Genomic DNA, 26,845 nt, shown 5'->3' with positions numbered 1-26,845 from the left:
GCACTCAGGAATTACTCCCAGCAGTGATCAGGGGACCACATGGGATGCTGGGAATTGAACCCGGGGTGGCCGAGTGCAAGGCAAACACCCTACCTGCTGTGCTATCACTCTTTCCCTCACCCCTTATTTTTTTTAAAAATAAATCACAACCTTTGTGGTTCATTTTTATTATATAAATAAAAAAAATCCAAGTTGGATTGCTGTTTTTAAGCCAATCTAAATCTGGAAGATTCTCACACGAAGCCTAGACTGCACCTTCCCAAAGCCTTCACTCTTCCCTTCAGTCAGATTCCACTGACGGTCAGTGCTGTCTGCAGCAACACTTGGCAAACACTGACTAGGAGTTTAAGACATTCTTGATGCCTAAAACACTACCTTTTGGGTGTGCTCAGGGATGACTCCTGGCGGGGCTTGAGGGCACACGCGGCTCTGCCCTGTGCTACGGCTCTGGCCCATCCTCCAGAGTCTGCAGCCCTCGCCCTTCCTTGCTGCCATCAGAGGATTCCTGGGGGCCAAGTGGCAGAGGTATGAGATGGAACCTCCACAGGAAAGTGTGGCTCAGCCCTTGGAGCCACCTCCTCTGCCCTGTCTCCTTCCTTCTCTCTTTTCTCTCTAGATTTTATTTTATGGAAGCCCCATGAATCAGAGTTACTTACATTTGGGCTTACACATGTTCTATCACCATTGTCACCACCTGCGTCAGCAAGTGTCCCCAGGATCTAAACTGGGTTAATTTCAATGGATCTTTGCTAATTCCTGTTGTTTTTGTTTTTGGGGGGACATTTTTTTGTTTTCGTTTTGGGGCAACACCATGGTGCCCAGGGTTACTCCTAGCTCTGCATTCAGGAATTATTCCTGACGGTGCTTAGGGAACCATTTAGGATTCTGGGTCAGTCACATGAAAGAAAGTGCCCTATCTGCTCTGCTATCTCTCCGGACCATTAATTCCCAAGTCTGCCAAACTTACCCTCAGTTCCCTGCTCTTTTCTTGTGCTCTCTTTTTGCAACGCCCTATCCTACTATTCCTTCAGCTCTGATTGTAATTTTTTTTTTTTTTTTTTGCATTTCAGGCCCAAACCCAGGCTTTCACACCTGCAAGGCAAGTGCTCTAGTACTAAGTCACCCCCTGACCCCCAGAACCAATTCTAGCATGATTCCTTGGTTTTTCTTTCAAAGGATGCTTCTCTTTCGCTTATCTGTTTTGTTGGTTTGGAGCTCACATCCAATAGTAGTAGTGTATGGGGTTCCTCCCAGCTCCATGCAGGAAAGCCTGCGCCCAATCCACTGCGTGTCCCCCTCACCTGCAGCGGGCTGGCCTCACTCTGAACCACAGGACCCTTGGTCACCTGTCTCCTGGAAACCCACATCCTGGGAAGAATGTGACCCAACACTCTCTTCCTTCCTTCCCTCTCAAGGCTCCCATATGTGGGGGTCTCCTTTATTGCTGAGCCCCATCCCTGGGCCCAGGTCCTACTGCTCCCTGTCAATCCCTTTAGATTAACTAAAGTGGAAGCCACTACAATGAACACCAATACACCCTTCACTCAGATGCACCACCTGTATCAGATCCACCACATTTCTTTCCTCTGCCATTGCTTACACTGCTTGTGCACACACACACACTCTCCCTGTGTCCCCTGAGAGTGAGTCCGCAGCTTCACCTGAGACCTGAACAGCTTGTCCCTTCACAGGGAGTCCCCACTCACCCCTGGGAACACAGGACAGGAACCTCACCCACACAAGCAACTCCCTCACTGCCCCAAGAAAGGTCCTTTGTGATGCCCAGTCACATGGTCGGGTCATGGCGGGAACGCAAACACTCCACTCTCTGCCTGCCATCCAGAACCTCCATCCCACATGGCATAGCCCCTATGGGTGCCTCAGCCCCTGCCTGCCATCCAGAACCTCTGCTCCACATGGCCATGGTCCTGCACGGAGCCCTGACCCACACCTAGCTACTCAAGCCCAGGGACACTTCAAGCCTGACCACATTCCAGAATGTTCACAAGTCTGGGCTTCAGAGAAGCCACGAGCAGCCCCAACGTCTTCACTAGACCACTGAAAAGACGTGGCTGCCACTAGTCTGTGCTTTTCTGTCCCCTGGCCCTCTAAGGACAGCTCTGTACGCCTCACACATTTCAGCACCAAGGCCCTCAGCCGCTCCCCAACTGCACGGCAGGAATTGCCAGAAGACTGCCCTGAGAAGGAAACGCTCAGGGATTTGACAGAAGGCAACTATATCAAAACCGGAGCTGTAGGGACACCCCCTTCAGGACACTGCAGAACTCACAACAGGGTACCTGGGACACGAGTTACCTTGTCTATGGTGAGCATGTAAAAGTGGGTGATGTCGTTCTCATGTGCGTATTTGATCCTTGCCATACATTCTTCCTCGTCAATCAGCTCACCGACATACTCATTCACAAACTCTCCCTGGAAAGAAAGACTGGATGAGGACAGACAGCAGACAGGCAGCCTTAGCCAGCACTCAGGAGAAGTGCCATGCACATGTGATCCACCAGGCCTAGCCTTTCAGCATCTACAGGCTGAACTCAGACCGTCACAGTGAGGAACTGGCCCAGGGCTTCCTCTGTTTTTCTTTTCTTTTTTTTTTTGGGGGGGGGGGGCGGTTTACCCAGCAGTACTCAGGGGCTGTTCTTGGCTCAGTGTATGGGGTCATACCTGGCAGCATTCCACACTAATACCTGGGTCCGATCCAGGTCTCCAGCACACACAGCATACACTTGAGCCTGATCTTAGCACTATTCCATGTTTTGGTTTTGGGGGGAGGCCACAACTGGCAGTGATCAGAGCTGACTCCCAGCTCTGTGCTTGGTGATCACCCCAGCCCTGGAGGGCTCAGGGGACAGTATGGGGCACAGGGATGGAACCAGGCTAGTGGTGGCACTGTTCCATTTCTGCTTCCCACAGTCTTATCATGGGCAGCAGTGTGAGGAAGGCTCCTAGCCTTGATAGGGCGGCCCACTGTATCAAGTTCTCCAGGAGAATAAAAGAGTGGGAGAACCGGGCAAGTTACAACACAAGAATCTGGGCACAGGCACTGGGAGCCGAAGTAGGGACTAGACTGCGGGCATGTATGTGGATCCCAAAGCATGGGTCAGCCCTCAAGAAGAGCTGGGCCCTTTCCCAGAAGGACAGACATGGCATTTACCAGGACCAACCAGAGCTGCCTCAGAAATGTGCTTGCAAGCCCTCCAGAGCATCCTGGCTGCTCCCTGAAGACTTACTTCTCAAGTCCTTGATCTCAAAGCCACTTAAAACTGAGGGCTACAGGGCCAGAAGCGATGGTTTGGCGGGGAGGGTGTTTGCCTGGCACATAGCAGACCCAGGTTTGATCCCCGGCATCCCGTTGGGCCCCAGAGCCCCACGCCAGGAATAATTCCTGAGTGCAGAGCCAGGACTTAAGCCTTAAACAATGTCAGGTGTGGCCCAAAAACCAAACTAACAAAGAAACAAAAACGAGAGGCAAGCCATAAGGGGCAGCAGAAATGAATGTGTAATGAAGACTCTGTTTTAAAATGCCTCAGTATCAGTGAATGCGTATGCCCACACTACATACTATAGGCCTGGCTGCACAAGCACTTCTCAGGGAGAGTCCAAGTGGAGAGAGCTTAAGACACCCTATTTCTTTTCGTCAAAGTGATCATTCTGCCGCAGACAAAGTGACCAGAGTGGGACAGGCTGTGTCCTGGCCTCTGGGGTGGGAGGGCAGTGATTCTAGCACCAAGGGCACATCAGCACTTGTTGGGGACCACAGAAATTAAAAAAAAAAAAAAAAAAGACAAAAAGCTATCCAAGTTTTGATCAGAAATGTTTTAGGGGAAATTTAAGAGTTTTACTGTGCCCCCTTTGCCTTCATGACTTTTTACCAATGTTAAACTTGTAATTCACCAAAAACTCATGTTTAGAAGTTATCTTGAGGGTCTGGGGGCTGCATCTGAGGTGGCAGACAGTTGCTGCTCCTAGCTGAGTGCTCAGGTGACCAGTCTGACCGCATGCTACAAAGTCTGTGTTCCTGCTCTTTGAACTCGTTCCCTAATACCAGTCTTTGTGGGGAGGGGGCTCGAGTCACCTTGGCAGTGCTCAGGAACACGGAGCCACACACATGCCCCGGACTAAAACGGGGTTGGTACATGGAGGACAAGTGCCTTATCCTGTGCTCTCTCTCCAACCCCCACAAGAGTCATTCCCGGCTGAGTGAAGAGCAGAGCTCAGCACAGAAGCCCTGCGCCCACAAGAAAGCAAGGCCGCAGGGGGCAGCACCCACCTTTCTGATGTCCCTCTTAGCAACCAGGCCCCACCCTTTGCCATCGGTCTTGATGATCTTGGTCTCAGGGTACTGGCGCTTGGTGAAGCACTGGTTCTGGCAGGACTCCCCTGCAGGGCACACCTGTGGGTGGCACTCGAACATCAGCATCCGGTTCAGACACTCCGAGTCGAAGCCACAGGGGCTCTCGTCCGTGGGTTTGCAGTTGCACTTTGGGATCTCCGAGATATCAGCGGTGTAGATCTGGACTTTCCCGTAAGGCTTATTCACCTGAGGGAAGAGGTGCTGCTTGAGGCCGGCCCGCAGAAGGGAGCCCCAGCCTCACAGCAAGGGCAAGGGGGGAGGGGGCACAGCACAGCGCCCCGGGGCTTTCCCACTGGACACAGCTGGCACGACCATGATGTGCCCTGTACCAAGCAGTCCCAGAAGGGAATAGGGAAAGATCTGCCTACCTGTGGGCTCGGGCACAGCTCTCTCCTACCTGACACGCAGCAGCCACGAGCAGGGAAAGAAACCACCCAGAAGTGAGGAAGCCTCGGAAGGCGTGCTGACGCTCTCCCCCTGCCTCCATTCGGTACACCGTGCCGGACCCAACAATCGAGAACTGGCCTCAAGTGTCTCTAAGTTTCATGCTCTGACTCACTAATTTCCTTTCTGGAAGCTTCTCCCAAGGAAGAAGTGAGTGCAGATGAGTGCAGACAGGCTTCCTGAACTTCCTGCAGTGCTCAAACCCCTCTGAGCGAAGCAGCTCCCCGTCAACGGGCAGCCAGTCACACGCAAGGCTCACGAGGCGCTGCCTCCACCCCTCCTCCAGCAGCTCCTAATCTTGCTGTCGAGCCAGTCTCGACTGAGCACCTGGCCTCTGCATCAGACCAGACCATGCCCGTCTCGAGCATCCTTAGGTAGAAAGGCCTTGGTTCCCATGGCTGAGGCCACCCGGCAGGATGTCTGCAGTGTCTCGGCAGCTGCAGGCCTGCATGTGCTCTCCTCAGTGGTTTGTGAGGAGTCGGCCCAGAGACCTTTGCTCCTCCAGGATTATCACTCAGCTTCATTTTCTTTTTTTTCACTCTGTTTTTTTGGGGGGCCATGCCCAGTGGTACTCAGGACTTACTCCTGGCTGGGCTCAAGAGGACCATATGCGGTGCCAGGGATGAAACCTGGGTCAGTTATCAGTTACATGTTTTTCTTTTCTTTTAGCCACATCTGGCAATGCTCAGGGGTTATTCCTGGCTGTGCATGCCAGAACCATATGGGGTTTGTGGCTATGAGAGGTGAGAGCCCTCCTGCTGGGCCCTCTCTCCAGGGCCTTCATGTTCACATTGTCCCCCAAAGCACCATGACCTATGAAACCGTCCATGAGCAGGTCTCACGTGCACACCCTCCCCCCCAACCCCCAGACACATACACCTCTCTAGTGGTCTCAGGAGTTCTGAGCGCTCCACACCCACGGGACTCATTGGCTGACACCTCACCTTAATGTGCTTGTATGGCGGGGGCTTGCGCTCACTCTCCTGCGTCTCTCTGGCTTCCCTCTGAAGTTTGACTTCTCGAAAGCGAGCCTCAGCTTCTTGCAGTGCTAAAAACCAGTAAGACTTGCATGAGAGACCTTTATTAAGCAAGACACTTGGCCCTGGAGTCTAATCCCAGGCTCCCTGGCCTTTCCCTGCAAGGTGTGCTTCCAGCTTCCTGAGAACAGCTACACGAGGCAGGTGGCTTGTGATGTCAGGAATGGGCCCAGGGTCTCTGTGGATAGCACACACTGGACTACAAGCTGCATCTCCTGCCCAACGCAGACATTCTGACTTGATCTGACTGATCTGCTCTGGTCTCCCAAGCCTGGGGTCCTTCCTGGCGATTCCTCAACTCAGCAAAAGGCTGGGTAATGTGAAGCTGTTCATACCCAAGTCACTCGTGGCTCCTGGGGGCCTCCAGGGATCAGAGCAGGCCTGATGCCCTAGCATGCCCTACCCCTGTACTCTGGCCCTACAGCAAATGCTTTCAAACAGCAAAATGTTGTCAACACAGAAGTGTGTGAAGGACAGTAGGTTGTCGAATGCAGGCCCTGTGCTGTGCTCCCTTGCCTGAGACAGACCCAGGAAGGCTTCACGGGCGGATGAGAGCTCTGGCTCTCATTCCAGTTCCAATTCCTGCTCCTGGCCCTCCATTGAGATCAAAGACAAAGTCCCAGGAGTGAGTATGCAACTCCCCGTCCTAACTGACCTAGAAAATCAAAGATTGTTGATCAGGGCCTGGTGGTGGGCCCCTTGGCATCAGGTGATTTCATGACTGACCGCCACCCATCACCACCTTCAATGTCAAAGCCACTCTCCTTTCACATTCGCCCCTCGCATTCAGCTGTCAGTGCCAACCGTGTGCAGAAGACCCAGAGGAGCCGTGGGCTGGCGAGGGGCAGACCCCTGCAGCTACTGGGGCCACCTAAGTGCCCGTCCCCCCCACCCCTGTCTGTCCTGCCCTGTACCCCCCTCACCCACATCCTGAGGCACTTGCCACTAGTGTGTTACTGACATTCAGGGATTTAAAATAGCTTAATGCAGTTAGTTTGTCTGGTTCAGTGTTTGGGCCACACCCAGCAGTGCTCAAGACTTACTCCTGGCTCTGCACTCCTGGCAGGCTTATCAAACCCTATGGGATGCCGGGGATCTCCCTCCCCACTGTCCTATAGCTCTGCCCCCCAGTTTAATGCACTTTAATAAAATCATACAGAAATAGCACCAAAGCAGAAAGCCCTACCCTTTGCGTCCATATCTCAATCACATATCAATACCACATATCAGTCACCTGCCCTTTTGACTTTCAACTCCAGCCAGGTTGCTCAGGCCAGTGTTCTCTCGTTGAGCAAAATCCCCAGACACGGAGGTTAACAGATACACCCACCCCCAGAAATGTCCATACCGTTCTTGAAGACTCTGCCGATCCCTCGGACCCCATGGTGGCGGCTGCCCCGGTCCCCCTCCATGTACGGGAACACTCGCGCCTGATGCGTCCAATAATAATCTTTAGACCCAAAGAAAAACACAGGGAATTCTCCAATCTCGTGCTTCATTTTCTGAATATTTGGGGGAACATTTTTGGGATGGCAAACTTCTGCCGGCCACCATCTATTATAAATATTAAAAACAGGATTCACACACTCTTCGAAGGGAGTGATGAGAACTTCAATGCTTACAGTAGTCAAAGCGCGCGCACAGGAAAACCTGCCCCCACACCTGTAGTTGCCCAGCTTCACCCAGATGATGTCCTGGAAGTGCAGCTTCTTCCCGGCCCTGCAGTCATTGCAGAACCAGCTGCCATCAGGCATGTCGATGTTCAGGCAATCGGGGTGGAAGGCTGCCGGGCAGGACTCACAGCACAGGAGGCTGCCCCCTGGGAAGAAAGGCAGCAGCCTTAGCCAAGAGGGCCAGCCGGCCATGCTGACAGCCCTAAGCCAGAGCCAGGCTCTGTGAAAACACAAAGGCAAGCGCTCGCCCTGAGATCACGCATGTCCTAGTCCCCAACTTCACGTGGGCACAAAGCTAGCGCCGAGCCTTCCTGCCAAGGACTACACACTGGCCTGGGCCATCTGAGACCCCCACCCCAATCTACCTTAAGTAAATAAACAAAAACACCCTGCCACCAATGTCCCAAGAATATCCCCCACCCCACCCATGGGAAGCAATGCCCACTTAGGGAGACACAGCCATAGTCACGAAAATGGGCTGAATAGAGCTCGTTCCCAAAACCATGTATGTGTGTGTGTGTGTGTGTGTGTGTGTGTGTGTGTGTGTGTGCGCACGCGCGCACACGCCGCACACATGCCTAACCTTACCTTTGGAGCACACAAAGCACCAGCTCACATTGACATGGGCATGATGCCTTTTTCCCTTGCGGGCTGTGAAGTGGCTGGTGCAGATGATGCTGTTAGAAGCAATCACTGAGCAGCCCGCTGCCAGACAAGCATCCCCTCCATGATAGGCCACGGGACAGCGGACACACCGCATCATTTTACCTGCAGGGAACAAACACAGGCACAAAACCTCAACCCACAGCAGAACATCCAGGAATATCCAAGGCTCATTATACTCATAAATGAGTGCAGAGGTCAAGAATTTGACCAAGAAAACTAGGATGCGGGAGTCAATAGAATACATCTATTGCAGACATACAACAGACTATTGTATAAACACGTCTCCCAAAGCAAAAACACTCCAAAACAATGTCTGAGAGGAGCCACAAACAGTACAGTGGGGAGATGCTGGCTTTGCATCCATCAACCAGGGTTTGATCCTCAGTATCCCAGAGGGCCCCCAAACCTCGTCAGGAGTGATTCCTGAATACAGAGCCAGGAGAGGGTGTGGCCCCATAACTAAAATAACAAAACAAACAAAAATACCCAACATCTGAGAGAAGACCAGTCAAGTATTTAAGATGCCATACTCTGGGCTGGAAAGATGTCTCAATGGGCCACATTCTAAGATAATGTCATGTGAAAAGGGAGTGGGGTACCATCTCACACACAGTCCAATCCCAGGCCTTGGCCCATCAAATACCAGAAGTTCCCCAGTGAACTCCAGACAGGGCTGGATATCCCCTGGAGGGCAAAATCACCTTCAGTTGAGAAGCTCTGATGATACGAAGGCTGGAGTAGGTGCAATTCTCAATCTCACAAACCTACCATGAAATGACTTTAAAATGTTTTTCTCATGACTGGGGAGATACTCAAAGAAGTCCTCCCCATCCCAAAATTGTATCAAATACTTTCCTCTTTGTGGAATTAAAACAAGCGAATAGAACTCCAGGAGAGTGCCCTGAAGTGCCTCCGAAAGTGAAGCCTCTCTCCGCAGGAAGCAGGGAGAACGTGAGCAGGCACTGCCAAGAAAAACCCAACTCTGGGAGGGTTGCCTAGCTCCAGGAGAGTCTTCTGGCCCTGTCATCGCCAGCACTACACGCACACACACGCCACCCCCACACCCTTAACATACACACTCCACATACCACACACACACCAAAGAAAAAGAAAAAATCCTTGCAAAGAATTCCATAGCCTCCCTGCCCCACTTTCAGAGGTGCTCACAGCCCCCTGCAACCCCAAAGCAGGCCTGTACCTTTGGATGGTCTGGGGTTGGAAGGGTTGGATGCATGGCAGCTCACACAGCTGTGCAGAGGACAGCGGAAGCCTCGGCTCTCAAACACAGTCAGTGGGAATTTTCTCACACAAGCTTCGTGGTAGAACTTTCCGCATTGTGAGACGACACAGCGCTTAACGTCGGTCTGGCTCTCCTTACACACGAAACATGAGTGAACCCCTAACAATTAAAGAGAGGAGTAGAGAGAGATGCAAAGAAGAATTATTAAGTTGTGGTTCCTGGGCCAGAGAAGGTGCTAAGTGGGCTTGCACATGGGAGGCCCGGGAGGCACAGCCCAAGCACCTCCTGGTTTGACCCCAAACCAAACAATCGCAGCTCCTGAGCCACTAAAAAGCAACTGTCAGGGGCGGCCCATGCTGCTCAAGCCTAAGACGCTTCAGAACACATCTAGCCACCAGGTCTCACTGCCTGCTGGGAAGCATTAGCTCGCCTCAGGAGAATCACACAGCCACACTGGACAGGCAGCCCCAAACCGAGGTGTAACTGCACTTGAGGGAACTCTCCAGAAGACTCCAGGTGTCTCCAGATTCAGGCTGCGTCGTCCTGTGGCCTGCGTTCCCCTCCCCCCAAGACTGCTGCCCTAGCATAGGGAACTGGGAATGCCTGGGACTGTCGGTGCTGTTGGCACCAGGTCCACTTGACCCCTGTGCTCCTCCCACCCAGCTGGGGCTCACACAGACGTGTCTTCAGTCACCTGCTGCCACTGAAGCTGTGACATGCACCACCTGGTGGAACAGTGCCCAGGTCAGGCATGTGTGCCCAGTGCGCAGCTGCCAATTCCAGGGAGGCCTGAGGAGGGGAGGGCTCTGTTCTCTGCGTGCAGGAGTGGGGGCGGGGGAGCCCAGAAGACACTGCTGAACAGGACAAAAGTCTGTGTGTCTCACTGGCTCCCAACTGACTCGAGAACTTGCCTGAAGCACAGGCGCTGCAGGTGAACCTCCCTTCTGGCCGCCGAGAAAGGCCCAAGCAGGCGAGGTGGAATGCCCCACAGCACGGGCCCTCGCAGAGCAGGAGGCTGCCGGGCTTCTCACACAGCTGTGGGCAGAAAGGCAAGAGTGAGTGGGGGCCCCTCACAGCCCTCGGAACCCCGGCAGGTGGGACAAAGGACCCTCAGAGCAGCCGAGGAGGCGGGGGTGCAGTAGGAGCCGGGGGTCATGCACCACACACCTTCTCACCCGAAACCAAGTCACCTCCACACGGCTGAGGGGCAGAAGCCACCTAGGGAGTTTTGAGTGCCCTCCATGTCCCAGAGGGTCTGGGCCTGGGCGCAGGGTGTGTTGCAGGCTTCAACCATTGGCACAGAGCCTTGGCAGTACGTGCCCACGACTCGCAGACTTCCAGAACACAAAGAGAGGATACGGCTCAAAAGGCAGAGCACATCACAACAGTCAAGCCCTGGCACAGCTGCCTGGGGGCTTAACACGGCCTCCCCAGTGAGACCGACACAACATCTACAGAGATCAGCTATGGACAAGGATAAGACATATGCGGCACGCAAGTGAAGCCAGCCAGCTTCCGCTGAAGCCTAAAAGCTTCAACACTAAGACCAGGGATGGAGCAGCAGGTGCTGCAGGGCAGCAAGAGGCACGCAGGACCCAGACCAGAAACAGGAAGAGGCCGTTGCGGGCGGCCGCCTCACCTGGCACACGTACTCCTTTTTGGCAGCCACTCCTCGCTCAGACTTTTTGGACACTTCCGTCTGTGCTTCGTCCGCACTCTCATATGGGGACTCCAAGGGCTCATCTCCCAGGCTGTCCGATACCTAGAGATGAAGGAGGCGGATGACAGTTCACTAGTGACAGCCAGCAGACGGCCTCTCAGTGGCACACACCCCACCAGGCCTCCTCCACATGCCCCGGGGTGGTCCCCCTGCAGTTCAGGTACCTGCTCTGCGGGACACAACTTGTTGACTAAACTGTACAGCAACTTAATACCAGCCTGATTCTACTTAGTCTTTAGTATAGAGGTGCACAGAAGAGGCACAAGATTTGACATTCTCTTAATATTCCTTAAACACTGACTTATGAAAACCCACTTTGTTCTAAAAGGTCAAGCAACACGGGCCTTGGGGCTGACCATCTTGACCTCCTTCGGCCCATCTGCCACAATCCAACGAGTCCACATGGAGAGAAGAACGTTCCTACTGAGGGAAGTGCTAAGAGAACCAAGGTGCAGGGTACGGACAGAGGCTTCGCCGAGGTCCTGCTGGAACAGTGTAGGAAGTATGTGGGTGTATGCCAGGGCTGACCACGGCTTCCCAGGCTCACCACACCCCTAACTGCCCATCCCATTTTCTTCATATTGAACCTTGGCTCTCTACCAGGGAGCAACAGGCAAAGGCAGCCTTAACTCTGCCAACTCTGGAGTCCAGTGAAAGGCCCGAGAGAAAGACGCGTCACCTCTGGGTGGATTAAACAACTCCTCAGCCACCCCCCATTCATCAGGGCCGCTCAGTGGCTTGACCTTATCATCAGACATAGCATCTTGCCCTCACTTGACTGTTATTAGCACTGAGTCTTTAGAAATCAATAACCTTGTTAAAAATAAATCTTTTAATAAAAATAGTACTTAGATGTAAAATTCAGATACAAAAAAACAAAAAGCACATTTGGTATTTGATATTAGATAAATAAATGTTGAAAACAGAATTTTTCAACAGAGCAAAAACATGAGCTACATTTCCTGCACACATCAATAAGCACAACTGATTATGCTAAAGGACTCTGCCGATAAACATGAAGCTAGAAACTGAAATCAAGGTTGCTTATTGGAAAAAAAAAAGCTCCACCAGGAGGCAACCAGTCCAATTTAAGTCTGATCCATGAGCTCTTCCCAAATGAAGCTCACCGAAGTTATAGAGAAAGCAAAACTGCTCAGCACAGCCAGAGAGGTTTGCAGGCTCAGAGCTGAGGTAAAGTGGGCTGCCTCAGCATGTGCAGGGCCCCGAGCTTGATCCCCGGCACTACTTGACACCCGGCCCCCGCACGATTTGATTCGCGGCCCCTCCAGCAGAACAGGCCGCCTCTTCGGAGGGATCAGTTGGTCGTTGTCTATGACAGGAGCGAGTGGTGTGGGGGGGTCCACCACTCCAGACTCGCAGGCCTTTTCTGTGGGGTTTCCTCACCTTTTTCAGACGGAAGCTGTGTGAGGAAGCTCTATGGCGGGCTGGGAGGGTGCTGCCTGCACAGAGCTGCTCCCTCCCTGCTCGCCTCTTGCTTCTCTAGCACCCACAGCAAGAGAGGTTGTTCGAGCCCAGGCTGAGTTCAGAGCTCACGTCTACTATGTGCTCAGACACAGGTAAGCCTAGCATGGGTGCTGGGAAGCCCACCAGGAGGAGCGGCCACTCTCTGACCCTGACCACCTTTCGAGCAGCCCAAACAGCTGGCCCGGAGAGATACTGAGCACAAACTGCGAGCTTCGATGTGGGCTCAGGGATGAGAGCCTGGCACCTCTCCACCACCCCACATTCTTCCCACAGTGCAGTGCAGCTGCAATACATTTAAAAGCTTAAAAAAAAATGCATGGAGATAAAGACAGAAAACACAGACCAGTCCTGGGTCAAAGGAAGGAACAGCACCTTTTATTTAAGATTTACAGAAAAAGTTAGCACGTTTCCACTTGGAGATATCTCCTAAATTAACAAAGTCTGCTTACATACTTTGAATGGAAATATAAATGTGGAGACACACAGAGGCTTGTTCCTGATCAAGGGCCGAGATACACATACAGAATACAGACCTTACAATATTACAGTCCATGACAGATTGAAGGAGACTCCAACTCCCACCCCGCCCAACCCCTCCCAGCGACTCAACAGACAACTAGCACACAGTCGGGGGAGGCAGGGGTCCACGTGTGCAGGGCGCCACGCCAGCACGCCTCACTCCAGCTGCAGGCTCCTCATGCACCGGGTGACAGTACTTACTCGGAGATGCTGTTTGTCAAAGTGACACATTCACCTGCACGGTCCCAACACAGTCCCAAATCTCAGTCTACGACATCTACAGTCTATTCCATATCCAGTAGGATGCATTTGGAAAAAGGAAAATGCAGTAACTGAATGAACACAGGCTGTCAGGAACTCCCTGCTGCTTCCAGGCCCACCACAGCCACACTCGTGGCACTGAGTTCCAAGCAGCTGAGCTCCTGACTTCTCAGTTTACCCTACTCAGTATGCGAGAGTATCAAAGTGCCTAGTTGCCTTAGACATACATTACTTTACGGGCAGGGAATGCAGTCTCCTTAAGAAATATGACAGGAGTTTTCCGAGACAGTGTTCAGGAACATAAGGGAACCCAGTGATCATACTCAAACCAGTCTCTAGAAATGATGCCGCCATTCGGAGCGAATTAGGGGCTCCCAGTCACATCCTCCCCTGGGGGCTGATGGTACACAAAGTGAATTGGTAATTCTGTTGACAAACAAATCCCTTCACAGGTTGAATACTACATCATTTAAAAATACAGTTACAGACCTTGAACAATAAATATTTCTATTAACCAACATCATTTTCATGTTTAAGTTATACTTCTGTTATGGAAGAAAAAGATTACTAGGAAGTACTTTCATACAGTATTTTGGATTTACAAATGGCAAGGATCCTGTGCTCAGCGGATTTAATGAGCTTAAAATCAAAAGACTTATCTCAAACAGGTCTTTCAAGTTAACATCACAGTGAAATATTAGAGTGAAATAAAAATAAATTCTAAATTAGTCAGTAGTCACCCAAAATGCCACAGTTCATAATTTTTATTCGAGTGATCCTTCCAGATGATACCAACTAGAACCTTTCTGGCTGCCCCTAACTTCTAGGGCTCACTCTGAATAGTTAAGAACATACAGCTTTCCAATACACACCAATCTCATGCTTCATACCATCAATTTTAACCTTAGGTGGCTTCAGTGTGGTTTGACAGCCTAGAAGGTACCAACAAGTGCCAAGTGGTGGCTGTGGCCAGAGAGTCAGGCCGTGTGGCTCTGGCTCCAGATTCAAGGTTAGCCCTAGTCATTCTCACCCCACTTTAGGGGCAACCCCTGGGGAGCGGGCTGACTGGCAGCGGCTATGCTGGCCAGAGGAATACAGTGACAAAGCTCCTAGGGCTGCGGCAGTTGCTGTGTGCTGTGTGCACAGGCAGCTAAGCCAGACGGCCGGAAGTACACCAGGCCACACCCACCTCACTTGGCCATTGCTAAAAGGCACAGTATGCCTGAATGGTTAACACCTTTTCTAAAAACACACCCCAACGGATCATATAGAAAAATTGACTACAGGCAAGCCAGAACAAAATGATGTGTGGCTCTAGGATGAAGCTGTGTGGTTACACAGGCATCAGCAAGCTGAGGCTGACAGCGCTCTTAACTGGGGTGGTGCTGGGGGAGGCAGAAGCACCCCAGAGGGAAGGTGCTGCTTATACAGAGTCCGATGAGTGAAAGAAGCACAATCTGTAGGATTTCCTGCTGCTAAGGAGAGCTCATTTACCATCACTGGCAAGTAAATTAATAACAATTCTTAATAGTCCTGGTAAAGCAGAAAAAATAATATTGAAAGGGTTCCAAATCAATTTCATTGACCCCAAAATCCTAAAATACAAAGGAGTCTGTTTATTCCTTTTAACTGTTTTTTAATGCCAATACGGTAAGTCAGAAGCAAACCTGAAAGCACTTTGACAAACTGTTTCTGGTAGTAATATTTTAATTCTTTCAGCCAATTTAGACAGTCCTCAGCAGCAGCACTTTTCTGTTTAGGTTCTTAAAAACACAGATAATGAAAAGACCAGTTTGAAAACGTAAAATGATTCCAAGTTTTACACTAAGTCAAAAGGGCTTTTTATCTGGTCCATGTATAAGAAAATCAACCTGACCAGAACAGACTTAAAAAGGAATTATCTATGGGGGCAGAGAGATAGGACATCAAGTAGGGCATTTGCCTTGCATGTGGGCCCAGCTGGGTTCTATTCCTGGCACCCCATACAGTTGAGCACAGCCAGCAGTGACTCGTGCCTGAGCTTAGAGCTAGGAGGAAGCCCTGAGCACAACTGGGTGTGGCCCTACAATAATAACAACAAAGGGGAGTCATTTAAGTTGCTAAATATGCTTGCAAAGTATACTAATTCAGAAATCAAATGAAAACAAAATTAAGTCATCTGATTTCTCATCGATCTTTCCAGGCCGGATGAAGGAGTCTCAGCCAATTCGGACTAGCCCCCCTAGCAGAACCCATCCACAGGGTGGAGGCGGCATTGCTACTCCCTACTACCAGAACAGACAGGGCACTTCTCCTGCAAACACTCACACTGAGGGCCAGAGACAGTGCCAGGTGTAAGTACTTGTCTTGACATACAGCCAGCTCTGGTTTCCAGCACTGTGTTGGTGGGTTCCCCAAGTCCCACCAGGAGTGGTCCCTGAGCAGAGCCAGGAGCAAGCCCCCAGCACCGCCGGGTTCGACCCTGTGACCTACTACTACTACAAGTGATGATAATGGGGATGATGCATGAGTACTTAAATGGAGCTAAGTCACAGCAAGCTGGGGGCTGACAACCACTGCATTAATTTCACACTCGCACCCAGCTAGGTTGTTTCTAGAACTAGATGCTGAGTTACTGTCTCCCTTTTCTTCCTTTTTAGGACATTTTAAAGGCTGACTCTCAGAAGAACCAAGTACCCACAATGGGCAACTGTCTACTATCCTGCCCCTGGGACTCCAGCCGCTCACATACACCTCTGGCAACGACTCTAAGGTGCACGGATCGGGGCCACAAGGATGGCTACTGAAGTAACTTTGTTCCTGAAGCCTCGGGTCAATTTTCTCCTGCTTGTCCTCTGGTAGACTTCACCACCAAGAGGAACATCCCGCTAGGCCCAGCTTAGCCAGGTCCCACTAGACCCAGCCCTGGCCCCCGCTCCTAAATCTCACAGTGCTTCTGCATGGCTCAGTGGAAACTGGGAGTCCCCCAGAAGTGGAGGGGGATGCCTCACGCCCGGCACGGAGCAGGCAGTTTCTCAAGCTCTTTCACATCAGAAGACTTCCTTTTGGAAAGCGGACAGGGAGACATAACACAACTAAGGGCAAGTGCTGAGATGTGTCTACACCGAAGTCATATCATTACAGATGCAGACACTCAACTCTGCACCACTCTGAAGAAAAGTCCAAGGTGGGGGGTGGGGGTGGGGAGGGTGAGCTCTGTAGCAGGGATAGTTCTGGACAAACCAAGCCTCTGTGATCAACACCTGCCCTTCAGGTACTGCTCCACTACAGTGTAAGACTGCACGTTCGAAACAGCCGCTGTGTACCGCAGGTACGCAGACAGGTTTCAGGCTACAGAGCTCCTCCTCCCCAAGCCCAATGGCAGGCACACAGGCGAACCCCGACCTGTAACACCACCCGACTACCACTGAAAGGAGCTCAGCCCAGCCACTGGCCCTTTAAATGATCTGACTCGACTGAACAGAGGAAGGAACGTGCGACTGAACTACTGCTCATCCCCCAGCAAGTCAAGGCAGCTTCTCTCCCACTCACCTTCCTTCAGGAAGCCGTGTGGGCCTCTCAGGAGCTCTCCTCCCCGGCAGTCCATAGAAAGACCAGACCCAGAATCCGAGGCAGGACCTTCCAGTCTAGTGTGCCTGTCTTTGTCCCTGCAGGATACTGAGGACACCTACTCATCTGCCTGCTCCTCATTCCCATATCCTGGTAGGATAAGGCCGCCCCCAACTGAGAGCATGGCCAGGTGCACACCTTCTCAGGCCCTCACACCCGGCACAGTTCCCTCGCCTCAGCCCCCACTGACACAGTACAGAGAGAGGCAGACTCCTAGTGGACACATCAACGCTAGTCACTAGCTGGCCACCCATTCATAATTCACCATGCGAGAGTTTCAAAGCAAACTTCTCATTCTTCCAGTCTTTCTAGCAAGAGCCTTTAGTTTGTGTGATTATTTCTTGAATCACAACACTTTCGTATCCTATTTTCAAAAATTAAAGAACAGCCTGACTTAATTAAGACTGTCTTGGAGGTGTCTACTACATCTGAACAGAGAAACTGGTCAGCCCTCAGGCACATTCAGAGTCCCAGAGTGTCACACAAACCAAAACAACCCCATGTTTACCACTCCTGGGTTTATTTTATCCCCACATACATAATGCAGTCAAAAGGATTGCTTTTCACGCCAAAGCAGTAACTTATATTTTTGGATAAAAATGGAATGAGGATGATTTCATTATTTTTATTGTTATAACCATTATTGTCACAATAGCGAACCACTGAGTCCTTGCAAAGTGCCAGGTACCCTAAGTGTTTTACATGCATTACGTACTGGTTCAGAAGACAGTGTTAGTCAGAACTTTCATTAAAGGTAAAACACATCTGAAGAGTCTGCTGGGTGTGAACCAGTGCTATTAACAGGGAGACGTGACGAGCACGCATTCTGCTTCTAGAAGGCCTGTTCCTCACCATGCAAACATGCGCACACCCTGGGCACGACCCTGGGTGGTCAACCAAGACCGAGACAGTTAATATGATGGCTGATGTTCTAGAAAAGCAACTGATAAAGTGGCAGGCGTGAATATGCTGATTATGGCACTCCCTTCCCGATATCAGTCATTGACTCGAAAGAGTAGAGTTAAATAAATCACAATGATACTGTAAATGATATTTTTCCTACAAATTTACTATATCTAGTGTCATAGTAAAACTGTTTAGTAAAAAAAGACAGAATCAAAACTCTTCCTGCCTTTTATGTTGGAAATTAGTTTAATATCTACAGTATTGAAAACATCCATTGGCAATGAGAATAGTTGACAAGGAACTCCTTTTAATGTGTGCTGTTTGTTCTTTGTTTTTGAAGGTACAGATGTTGACTTTCTTTTCAATAAAAATTCAGTACATTATGAACTAGAGGAGGAAAATAACCTCTAGAAGATTAACCCCTTCAGTGCAATGTCCGTGCCGCAGGTCCAGGACAGCCCCTGATGAAGGGCACCCTTTCAACTCGGAATCTACATTGATCACTGGAATATGAATGTGTTTCTATCATGAGATGAATGTGGTTGATTAAATGACCTTGATTAGGTATCTTACCTTGGTCTTAAATTTATTTTTTATCTGTTTTCTTCATTGTATGTGTTTATTAATACCAGTAAAAACAGATTATCACACATCTTCCATAATATGACTGTAATAGGAATGTCACTGAGTGTGTACGATGATACAGCACCTGCAGCAGGCGTCTTGGGACATTACCGCATTTTAAGTGCAGTACAGGGCAGCTGAGTTCAAATCCAACTTGGCTGATGTGGGCTCCCATAAAAGCTGTTACCAGTGAAGGCGAAAAAAATAAGAATTTGCTCTACTAAGGGAATAAGAAATGAAGTTACAAGACACTTAAATCACATTAATTCCTTCACAGGTCTTTGTCATGCAAGTGTGTAATTCTATCTATTATAGTCAGTAGGGTGATGTAATGCTAATAAAAAGTATTCCAATACAAATTTTATTTGTCACATATACCTTTTTGAGAAGACTTTAACCACAAAAGAGCCTAAATATCTTAAATTACCACCCCATGAAACCCCCTTACTTCAATCAAGGGTGATAAAAGGAAATACAAACATGCAAAGGGCATGTAACCTGAAAAGGGGGCCAGTCGGAACTTCCAAAGAGCATCTCCCATCATCACCTAAATCCCATCACAACTCGACCCAGCCACGTACAGTACATGTCTGAAATGTTGTTTCATGTGCTTATCGCTGTAAATACTATGCTTCAGGAGTGTGACCCCATGACAATTAACTCTTCCTGCTCACCTAAGGGAGTCTGAATTCTGTGATAAGCCCTTTAGGAAAACTAGCAAGTCCCAAGAAGGTGGCCTGATGAAAAATGCCCCTAAAGTCATGAACACTGGTGTAAGAAACAGAATGCACACGCTAAGGGAACCCCCACGAGACTCAAAAGGCACATGATTTGAATGTATTTAATAAAAATGTACATAATGATCTGGGTACTTTTCAAGTTCTACAGAATTAAGACTCAATTAAACCCAATGATTATAAAATGCTTCATCTAAGTATTCCTGAAATCAGAATAAATGTCTAATGCAAAAAGATTCTATTTGCCCTGGCTAGAATATATGTCAGCCTATCAGGCCCACCTTTACACAACTGTTCCAATCTCCACCCCTGCCATATCAGCCAATAGTGCGCTACTCTAAAAGCCTTTAATGTACATTATGTATGACCAGGAGTAACAGACAGAATCTTAGCATTTTCCTTTGGACTGAAAAAGAAAAGTTCGGGCAAATAAGGGAACCAAAATATGATGCCAGAAAATTGCATTTAAAAATCATTTATAAAAAAAGCCATTCGTGGAACTGAAATTTACTTTCTTCCAGTAGCATCCTTAGGATTTTGAGTTTGTATTTATTGTTCACTTGTTCGCAGTGCTGGGAATCAGACCCAGGGTCTCACACAGCAAGGCAAGTGCTCTGCCACTGAGTCACATCCCCAGCCCTTTCTCCATTTATTGAATAATACTAACCTGAACATGGACAAGGAAAATGCTTTTGTAAAGAATTTGCCTTTTTGTGTTTCAATAAACTCCTACAGAGTTCAGCATACAAAGGTGACTGCATTATTTGGATGTGCCCAACCTGTGAAGAAGCACCAGCACCTCACAGCGGCTCTCCTCACCAGTTCTGCCTTTCAGGGGGAGGCCCGCAGACACCCACCCAGAAGAGTGCTCTGCACATCATGGTGGCTTCCCACCTGGCCTGCAATTCTCCAGGCCTCTTCACAAGCGAAAAGGTCTGCCCCACGTCTTTCTGGGAGGGAGCCACCACAGCTGAGAGCAGGGAGGGGAGACCAGGTCAGAAGTGTGACCTTCTGGCCAAGCAAGAGTCTGCCCACTCCCTGCTATACTACCCTGTTCCCAAAAAGCCCAAGGCTAGCATCCCCTCAAAACAGTATCAAAACAGGACCCATGTCTACAATGAGAAAAACTGAATCACAGGGAACAAAATACCAACAAATTAACATTGGAAAACAAGCTCTTGAGAGCAGTCTCTTAGATGTCCAGAGTGCCTTCTGGATGTCCTGCCTATAAACTGAGGCTGTTTCATTTTATTTTAAGCAATAAGACTTTACTGATGAATCTGGAAGTCATGATACAGTGCTGCTAAGTGATCCCCTCAGGTAACTATTTTGCTGTTATTCAGTGCACAAGTCCAGAAGCCAGGAGTCATATGACAATGATGGTTCTGACCCCCACCCCCTCAACATTCAAGGATCTAAGAAGATGCCAGGACTGAAGACCAGAGCTTGGACCGGAAGTCATGGACCACATGAGCATATTCCTCTCTGAGCCTGAATCCAGAAGCCACAGGATTCAGTATGGCGTGTGAGCACCCCCTTCAGCCCACCAGGGGCATTGCACCAGGACCAGTGTCAACTGATCCAGTGTGTTCTATCCCAACCAAAGCAAACTGACTTACTGGAGGAAATTCCAATGTAAGGGTTATGTAGAACACTTTAGACAGAGTTCATGTACAATTAAACTGCATCAGATACTAAAATATATACGTGTACATTTATATATATTCTATGTGTCTTTCGAAGGGCTCAGAGAGACTAAAATAGTGATGTTTTTCCATATCATGATTTTTGCACAGCTTAGCAAACCTAAAACTCACCTAGGTTATGTAGAACACCAATGTTATGTTTATTAGTCTGACCTTTACTCACACTTCTACTGGGAGTGCTAGATGGCTTTCATATGAACGCCATTGTCATCACTGTTATTGTTATTTTACCTCATTCTCAGTTAACGACGCAGAAGGAGATGAACTTTTGCTAAACCCAAGAGCTGAAGGTGCGGCAGCAGAAGCCCGATTTCGCTTCTTCAGTGGTTTGCATGCATCAGACAGATTTTTCGTTGCTGTAAAATAATTTTGGTTTATAAAGTTTGAAATCTTGCACCCTCAATCTCTCTACTGTCTCAGAATTACCTCTCTCCTAAATTAAGTTCTAAAGATAAATCTGTATTCCCGTGGAAAAATTTGGTAACATTTTTTGAATAAACTAAGGTTTGGAAAAAAAAACAGCTTGACTGCCTCCACCTATTTCTGTTTGACAGCTATTTTTCAAAAAGATTTCATGGGCTGGAGCAACAGCACAGCAGGGAAGGCACCTGCTTTGCATGCAGCTGACCCAAGTTCAGTCCCTGGCATCCCATATAGTTCCCTGAGCACCAGTAGGAGTGATTCCTGAGTACAGAGCCAGGCATGGCCCAGAAACAAAACAAAAAAAATTTTCTGAGCTATTTTCTTCAATATGTGAACTAGAAACAACTTTGTTCTTAGCTAATATACATATAATCTTCAGATGATGAAAGGTGGCGAGTTACAGCAACAATTAGTTCCATCACCTTTAAGAAACTTGGACAAAAAAAAGAAACTTGGACATTTCCATTTTTAAATCACTTCTATGGTATAATTTTAAATTGAAAATAATAAAAAGCTCAGTATAAATCAGTAGAAAACTAAATAAAATTTAAATTTAAAAAATAAGTAAACTGTACAATGCAGCTGAACTTACTATAACATACACTTCTATGTATGTTACACACAAAGGGTTCCCAGAGATGTGAGAACTCCCTTTAGACTTCACCCTCTTGCTTCCAGCTCCACTATCTGAGTCTCTTCAGAGCTTTCTTGGATCCCTCCCCAAGCACAACCTTAACCCCTGGCCATGACAGGCCCAGGCTATTCTGCACACACCCATCAGGCAGCCCTAGCCCCCTGCCCAGCCCAGGGGACCAGGAAGGAGTGCTGACCACATTACCTGCCTGGCTCTTCAGGGAGGAGGTGGCCTCTATGGCCTTGCAAGAGCTTGTTCTGGCCATTTTGTCAGTGATCTCTCTCTGTTTAAAAAAGAGGAGGAGGGAAAGAAAGGAGGAAGGGAAGGGAAGGGAAGGGTGGGAGACAGGGAAGGATAGAGGAAAGGAAGCAAAAAGCCCATGTGAACCAACAAGTGCCATAAGCTATGTCAGAAACATTAGAGCTCCCTTTCTTCAAAAATGCCACCCCATCCCCCACCCTAAACCTCTGCAGGGAAGGAGGAACTGGCAGGCTGAGGCAGTTGCCTCAATTCTCTTCCCCTTGGGTGCTGGGATGAGACCCAAGGTCTCAAAGATAGTAAAGTGCTTTCTGCCCTGAATCTAATTTAACATATTCCCTGATGCAGGATGGAGACCGTGTGAATCAGAGGAAATGGATCCTTCCAATCCGGGCTGTCCAAGCAATTGAGAGTGGAGATCCTGAAGTCAGAGCCAGGAGACCACCATAAATATCTACACTGAGAGGCCAATCCTGAAGCTGGCTCCAAGGAACCACACAAAGATGAGCAACAAAGCAGAACTCACAAATGAAAAGGAAAGAAGAAAGACGGGCTCAGAACAACCCCTCTCGTGCCCAAGGAGCCGACAGCACCCGTGAGGCACTGCCTTGCAGCCGGGCTGAGACCTGGTTCCTGCAGGCTGCTCGCACACAACAGAAGAAATTGCAGATGGGAAACCAGGAGAGAAAATGCAGAAGCAGCAATAGGGTCTCATGGAGGTGAAGTTCATGTAAGAGGACACAGGGTTACGAAAATCAAGCCGGGAGGGAAACCACGCAACAGTCATTCTGTTGCTTTGGCACTGCCAGAAATCAAGCCCAGGTTCACTGTCACTCTAGAGAGCACACGCTCCACCAAGCCTCAGCCCCAGTCCTGACCCAGAGTTCATGAAACAGCACTACCTAGCTACTGACGCCATATCTGGTATTTCAAATCTTCAGGAACACTTTTTTTTGAGGGTGGTGGTGGTCTTCCCAACAGCTCAACAACCTGGGGGCCTCTCCAAATGGTACTTGGATGGCCATGGGGACCTAATTCTCTGGTGCCTGGCGACATGGTGAGATTCAGGATGACTAGGGTCACACCAGAGCTTGCAGCTAGGGAGAGGCAGTGATAGGGATCAATCAAGTATTTCAAATACAAGGATGGCTAAGTAACCGATGCTCATCTGACCACCAATAGAAGGCCACTGGATCAGAGGAGAGACATCTGAGGACAGCTGTTGCCATGAGCTGTATGCCCATGACTCAGAGAATTCAAACACAAACTTGACGCAGGGGTGCCCAGGGAGAATGTTCCGCTGGCCGGGGCGGGTACAGCCTTACAGCTTTGCTCTTGGCTTCCTTCCTGTAGCATCTAACAGACCTACACGACCCAGCCAGTATCCTGAGTGAACAATAATATTGATCACGAATAAACTGAAGAAGCTCCAAAATCTATTTTTAATGTCTATGATAGATTTTTAAATGTTTTAGTAAAGTGCAACACATGTATTCAGTCAAGTGTAACAAATCCTCTAGTGGACTTTTATGGTTTCCTATATCAGTATTTACACCCTAATACCCCAAAAGAAAATCATTTTCAGAGGCTGGAGCGATAGCACAGTGGGTAGGGCATTTGCCTTGCATGCGGCCAACCCGGGTTTGATTCCCAACATCCTATATGGTCCGAGCACTGCCAGGAGTAATTCCTGAGTGCATGAGCCAGGATTAACCACTGTGCATCTCCAAGTTTAACCCAAAAAAACAAAACAAAAAAAAGCAACAGGTAAGTCATTTTCAGAGTACAATGTGTTGAGCTAAAGATAAAACTACACATCATGTACTATTTACAACATTGGAATATTTTTTCCCTGAAAGCCAAATATTCCAAGTTTGTGTTAAAGCCTATGGAGAATGACAACTTGTTCTCATCAGGGCCCTTCTCAGAAGCATCTAGAATGATCCTGCTGAGAATAAGAACACCCTCCTGCATCCCGTCAGCTGAGACACACAGCAAGTGTGCCAGGCAAGTGGGGTCAAAATTACCTTCCGAAGACTGTGCTTGTCAGTTCTGAGTCTTTTCCTCGGTGCATCCTCAACTTCAACATCTTCTGCAAAGTCCTGTGTCCTCTTGGTGTGACTTCTTTTTTTCCCATTTAAGTTACCTTGGTACAGGGGTGGGGAAAAGTTCCATGAAAAAACACTTCACAAGCCATGCTTTAAAGCACCGAGAACCTACCCAGGAGCATCAGATGTGCAAATCCAGCCCAGACGGGTTTTCTGTGACCCTGATTTCCAGGGCCTGTATATTACAGACCACATCACTATTGCTTTCTTAAAGTGGTGCCAAGGATCAAACCCAGAGCCTCACACATACAAGGCAAGTGCTCTACTACCAAGCCACATCCCTGCCCTTATAAATATATCTCTTTATAAAACATTACAGTAATAGACCATTTCCACTAACATCGAATGCTGGAAAAAATCCTATCTGATTAGTTGCTCTGCAGGTTTTTCCTTAAATTGTATTTTAATGCATTACAGCACTGAATTTGAATATAACCCCGTATTTTTCAATACGTTCTTTATAACATGGAAAGACCACAGAAATTTGAGATGAACTTTAAAAAAACGTAGAACAACTTGCAAAAGGCAGCATGCAGGGTATCGGGCAGTGTGTGTGAGCAATACACGAAATGAGCCCGCAGAGCACAGCCAGTCTGATCTGCCAGAACTTCCTTAGCAGGCTTGGCCCCAGCACCTATGATTACTAAGCCTGAGATTTTAAAATATATTTCCCTATCAGTTTAAGTAGCAAAATTGTGTCTGTGTCTGCAAATGCAGTGCTGAGCGCCTTCTCCATGTTCATGCTGCCATGCTCGGATACATTCTGGGGGGGGGGGGGGGGGGGGAAGAGCGTCCCTCATGCAAGACTGAAGCTGTCCAAGCAGTATTGCCTGAGAATAACGGGTATACAGTAAGCGTGTAGGTTCTAGAGTGATGCTGATGGAAATGTGCCAGCACGGCCATCTGCAAGACGACTAAAGAAGTCCAGGTCAGATCCTGGTTATCTGTCAAACATCTCTGGGAAGAGCAGCTTCACCTGATAGGCCAGAGCACACTGGCGGAGTGCTCAGCTCTATGGTGGCAGGTGTAACCCCAAAGAGAGGTGTCTCAAGGAGATACAGGCAGTGGCACTCTGCTGGCTCTACCCAGGGTGGCCATCCACACAGGGCCTTACCTTAGCTGCTGATCTGATATTATGAAAAGAGCCAAACAAACAGGCCCACTGACCCTTACTGGCCATACTGGTGTGGACCTCTCAGTAAACATATTTGCTGAGCTCTGCTTTTGGCCACCTCATCACAAGCTGTGCACACTACACAGAGGACACCCAGAAGACATCTACAGGGAGGTGGTCAGTGGGATCTGCTTAGCTACTTCCCAGAGTGCACAGCCAACCCAATTCTACCAGAACCTCCTATCCATGCTTGTCCTTGCAACTATGCTTGCTAAGCTGTGGACACTTGCCAGCCGCCGTGCTTTCCTGGCATCCAATGTCCATGTGTGGCAAAGTCACGATCCTTTTAAATGGCCTGAGTCAACCTGGAGACAGTTTTCTCTTAAAAGAAAGCACCCCTGAATCTGAGTTCCTACACTGAGAGAACAGACACCCACACATAAATGTGACCCATTATCTTGGTCATTCCCACAGAGCTCTCCGAAATAAGATTTAAAGGGGACAAGGAACAATTAAGTCCACACCTGACACCAGGAGGACAAAATCTGACCCACTAACACAGTCCAAATGACCCAATGCAGCATAATCAAATCCACATAGACTCAAAAAAGTAAGCTCAATCTGACCTGAGGAAAACCTGTTTCACTTAAAAATTATCAGAAAAGAATGCCTTTCCAGATTTAACAAATGAATTAAGTCAGGTAGACATTTTAAGAAAGTACACAAATCCTAAACATCCTCACTATTCTAAATTAGAGCATTTGCAATGAACACTGAGCCAAGTAAGCAAGACTTAATATTAATAAAACTAGGAGGGGATAGAGCAATAGCATAGCCAGTAGGGCGTTTGCCTTGCACAAGGCTGAGCCAGGTTCAATTCCTCAGTCTCTCTTGGGGAGCCCGGCAAGCTACCGAGAGTATCCCACCCACATGGCAGAGCCTGGCAAGCTCCCCGTGGCATATTCGATATGCCAAAAACAATAACAAAGTCTCACAAAGGAGACATTACTGGTGCCTGCTTGAGCAAATCAATGAACAACGGGAGGACAGTGCTACAGTGCAGGAGGGGCTGGAGCAATAGTACAGTGGGTAGGGCGTTTGCCTTGTACGAGGCCGACCCGGGTTCAATTCCCAGCATACCATATGGTCCCCCGAGCACCGCTTGTAGTAATTCCTGAGTGCAAAGCCAGGAGTAACCCCTGTGCATCGCCAGGTGTAAACCAAAAAAAAAAAAAAAAAAAAAAAAAAAGGAAGTTGATCATAGTGCTCTAAACTCCTAAAATCACGAAGTATCTGTGAAGAAACAGAA

The 26,845-nt window shown here is 48.8% G+C and overlaps 1 protein-coding gene across 2 annotated transcripts in view; it reads right to left on the bottom strand.

Moving 5' to 3' along the window:
• Positions 1-26,845, bottom strand: part of NSD2 (nuclear receptor binding SET domain protein 2) — an 88,765-nt gene that overhangs the window by 5,086 nt on the left and 56,834 nt on the right. The window contains exons 7-18 of one of the 2 annotated variants that reach the window (XM_056122127.1): positions 24,342-24,460; positions 22,261-22,339; positions 21,231-21,355; positions 11,072-11,194; positions 10,344-10,467; positions 9,391-9,591; positions 8,115-8,294; positions 7,516-7,672; positions 7,202-7,407; positions 5,761-5,864; positions 4,289-4,558; positions 2,317-2,433 (exon numbers count right to left, since the gene is read on the bottom strand). In XM_056122127.1, the coding sequence (XP_055978102.1) occupies positions 2,317-2,433; positions 4,289-4,558; positions 5,761-5,864; positions 7,202-7,407; positions 7,516-7,672; positions 8,115-8,294; positions 9,391-9,591; positions 10,344-10,467; positions 11,072-11,194; positions 21,231-21,355; positions 22,261-22,339; positions 24,342-24,460 (1,805 nt within the window). Of the gene's footprint in view, positions 1-2,316; positions 2,434-4,288; positions 4,559-5,760; positions 5,865-7,201; positions 7,408-7,515; positions 7,673-8,114; positions 8,295-9,390; positions 9,592-10,343; positions 10,468-11,071; positions 11,195-17,375; positions 18,737-21,230; positions 21,356-22,260; positions 22,340-24,341; positions 24,461-26,845 lie in introns of those variants that run through there. The other variant, XM_056122126.1, reaches the window with a different exon arrangement.

Source organism: Sorex fumeus, unplaced genomic scaffold (assembly GCF_029834395.1).
Source record: "Sorex fumeus unplaced genomic scaffold, SorFum_2.1 ptg000044l, whole genome shotgun sequence".
Lineage (NCBI taxonomy): Eukaryota > Metazoa > Chordata > Mammalia > Eulipotyphla > Soricidae > Sorex > Sorex fumeus.
The sequence above is the reverse complement of the archived record's forward strand: the minus strand, read 5'-3'. Positions and strand labels throughout refer to the sequence as shown.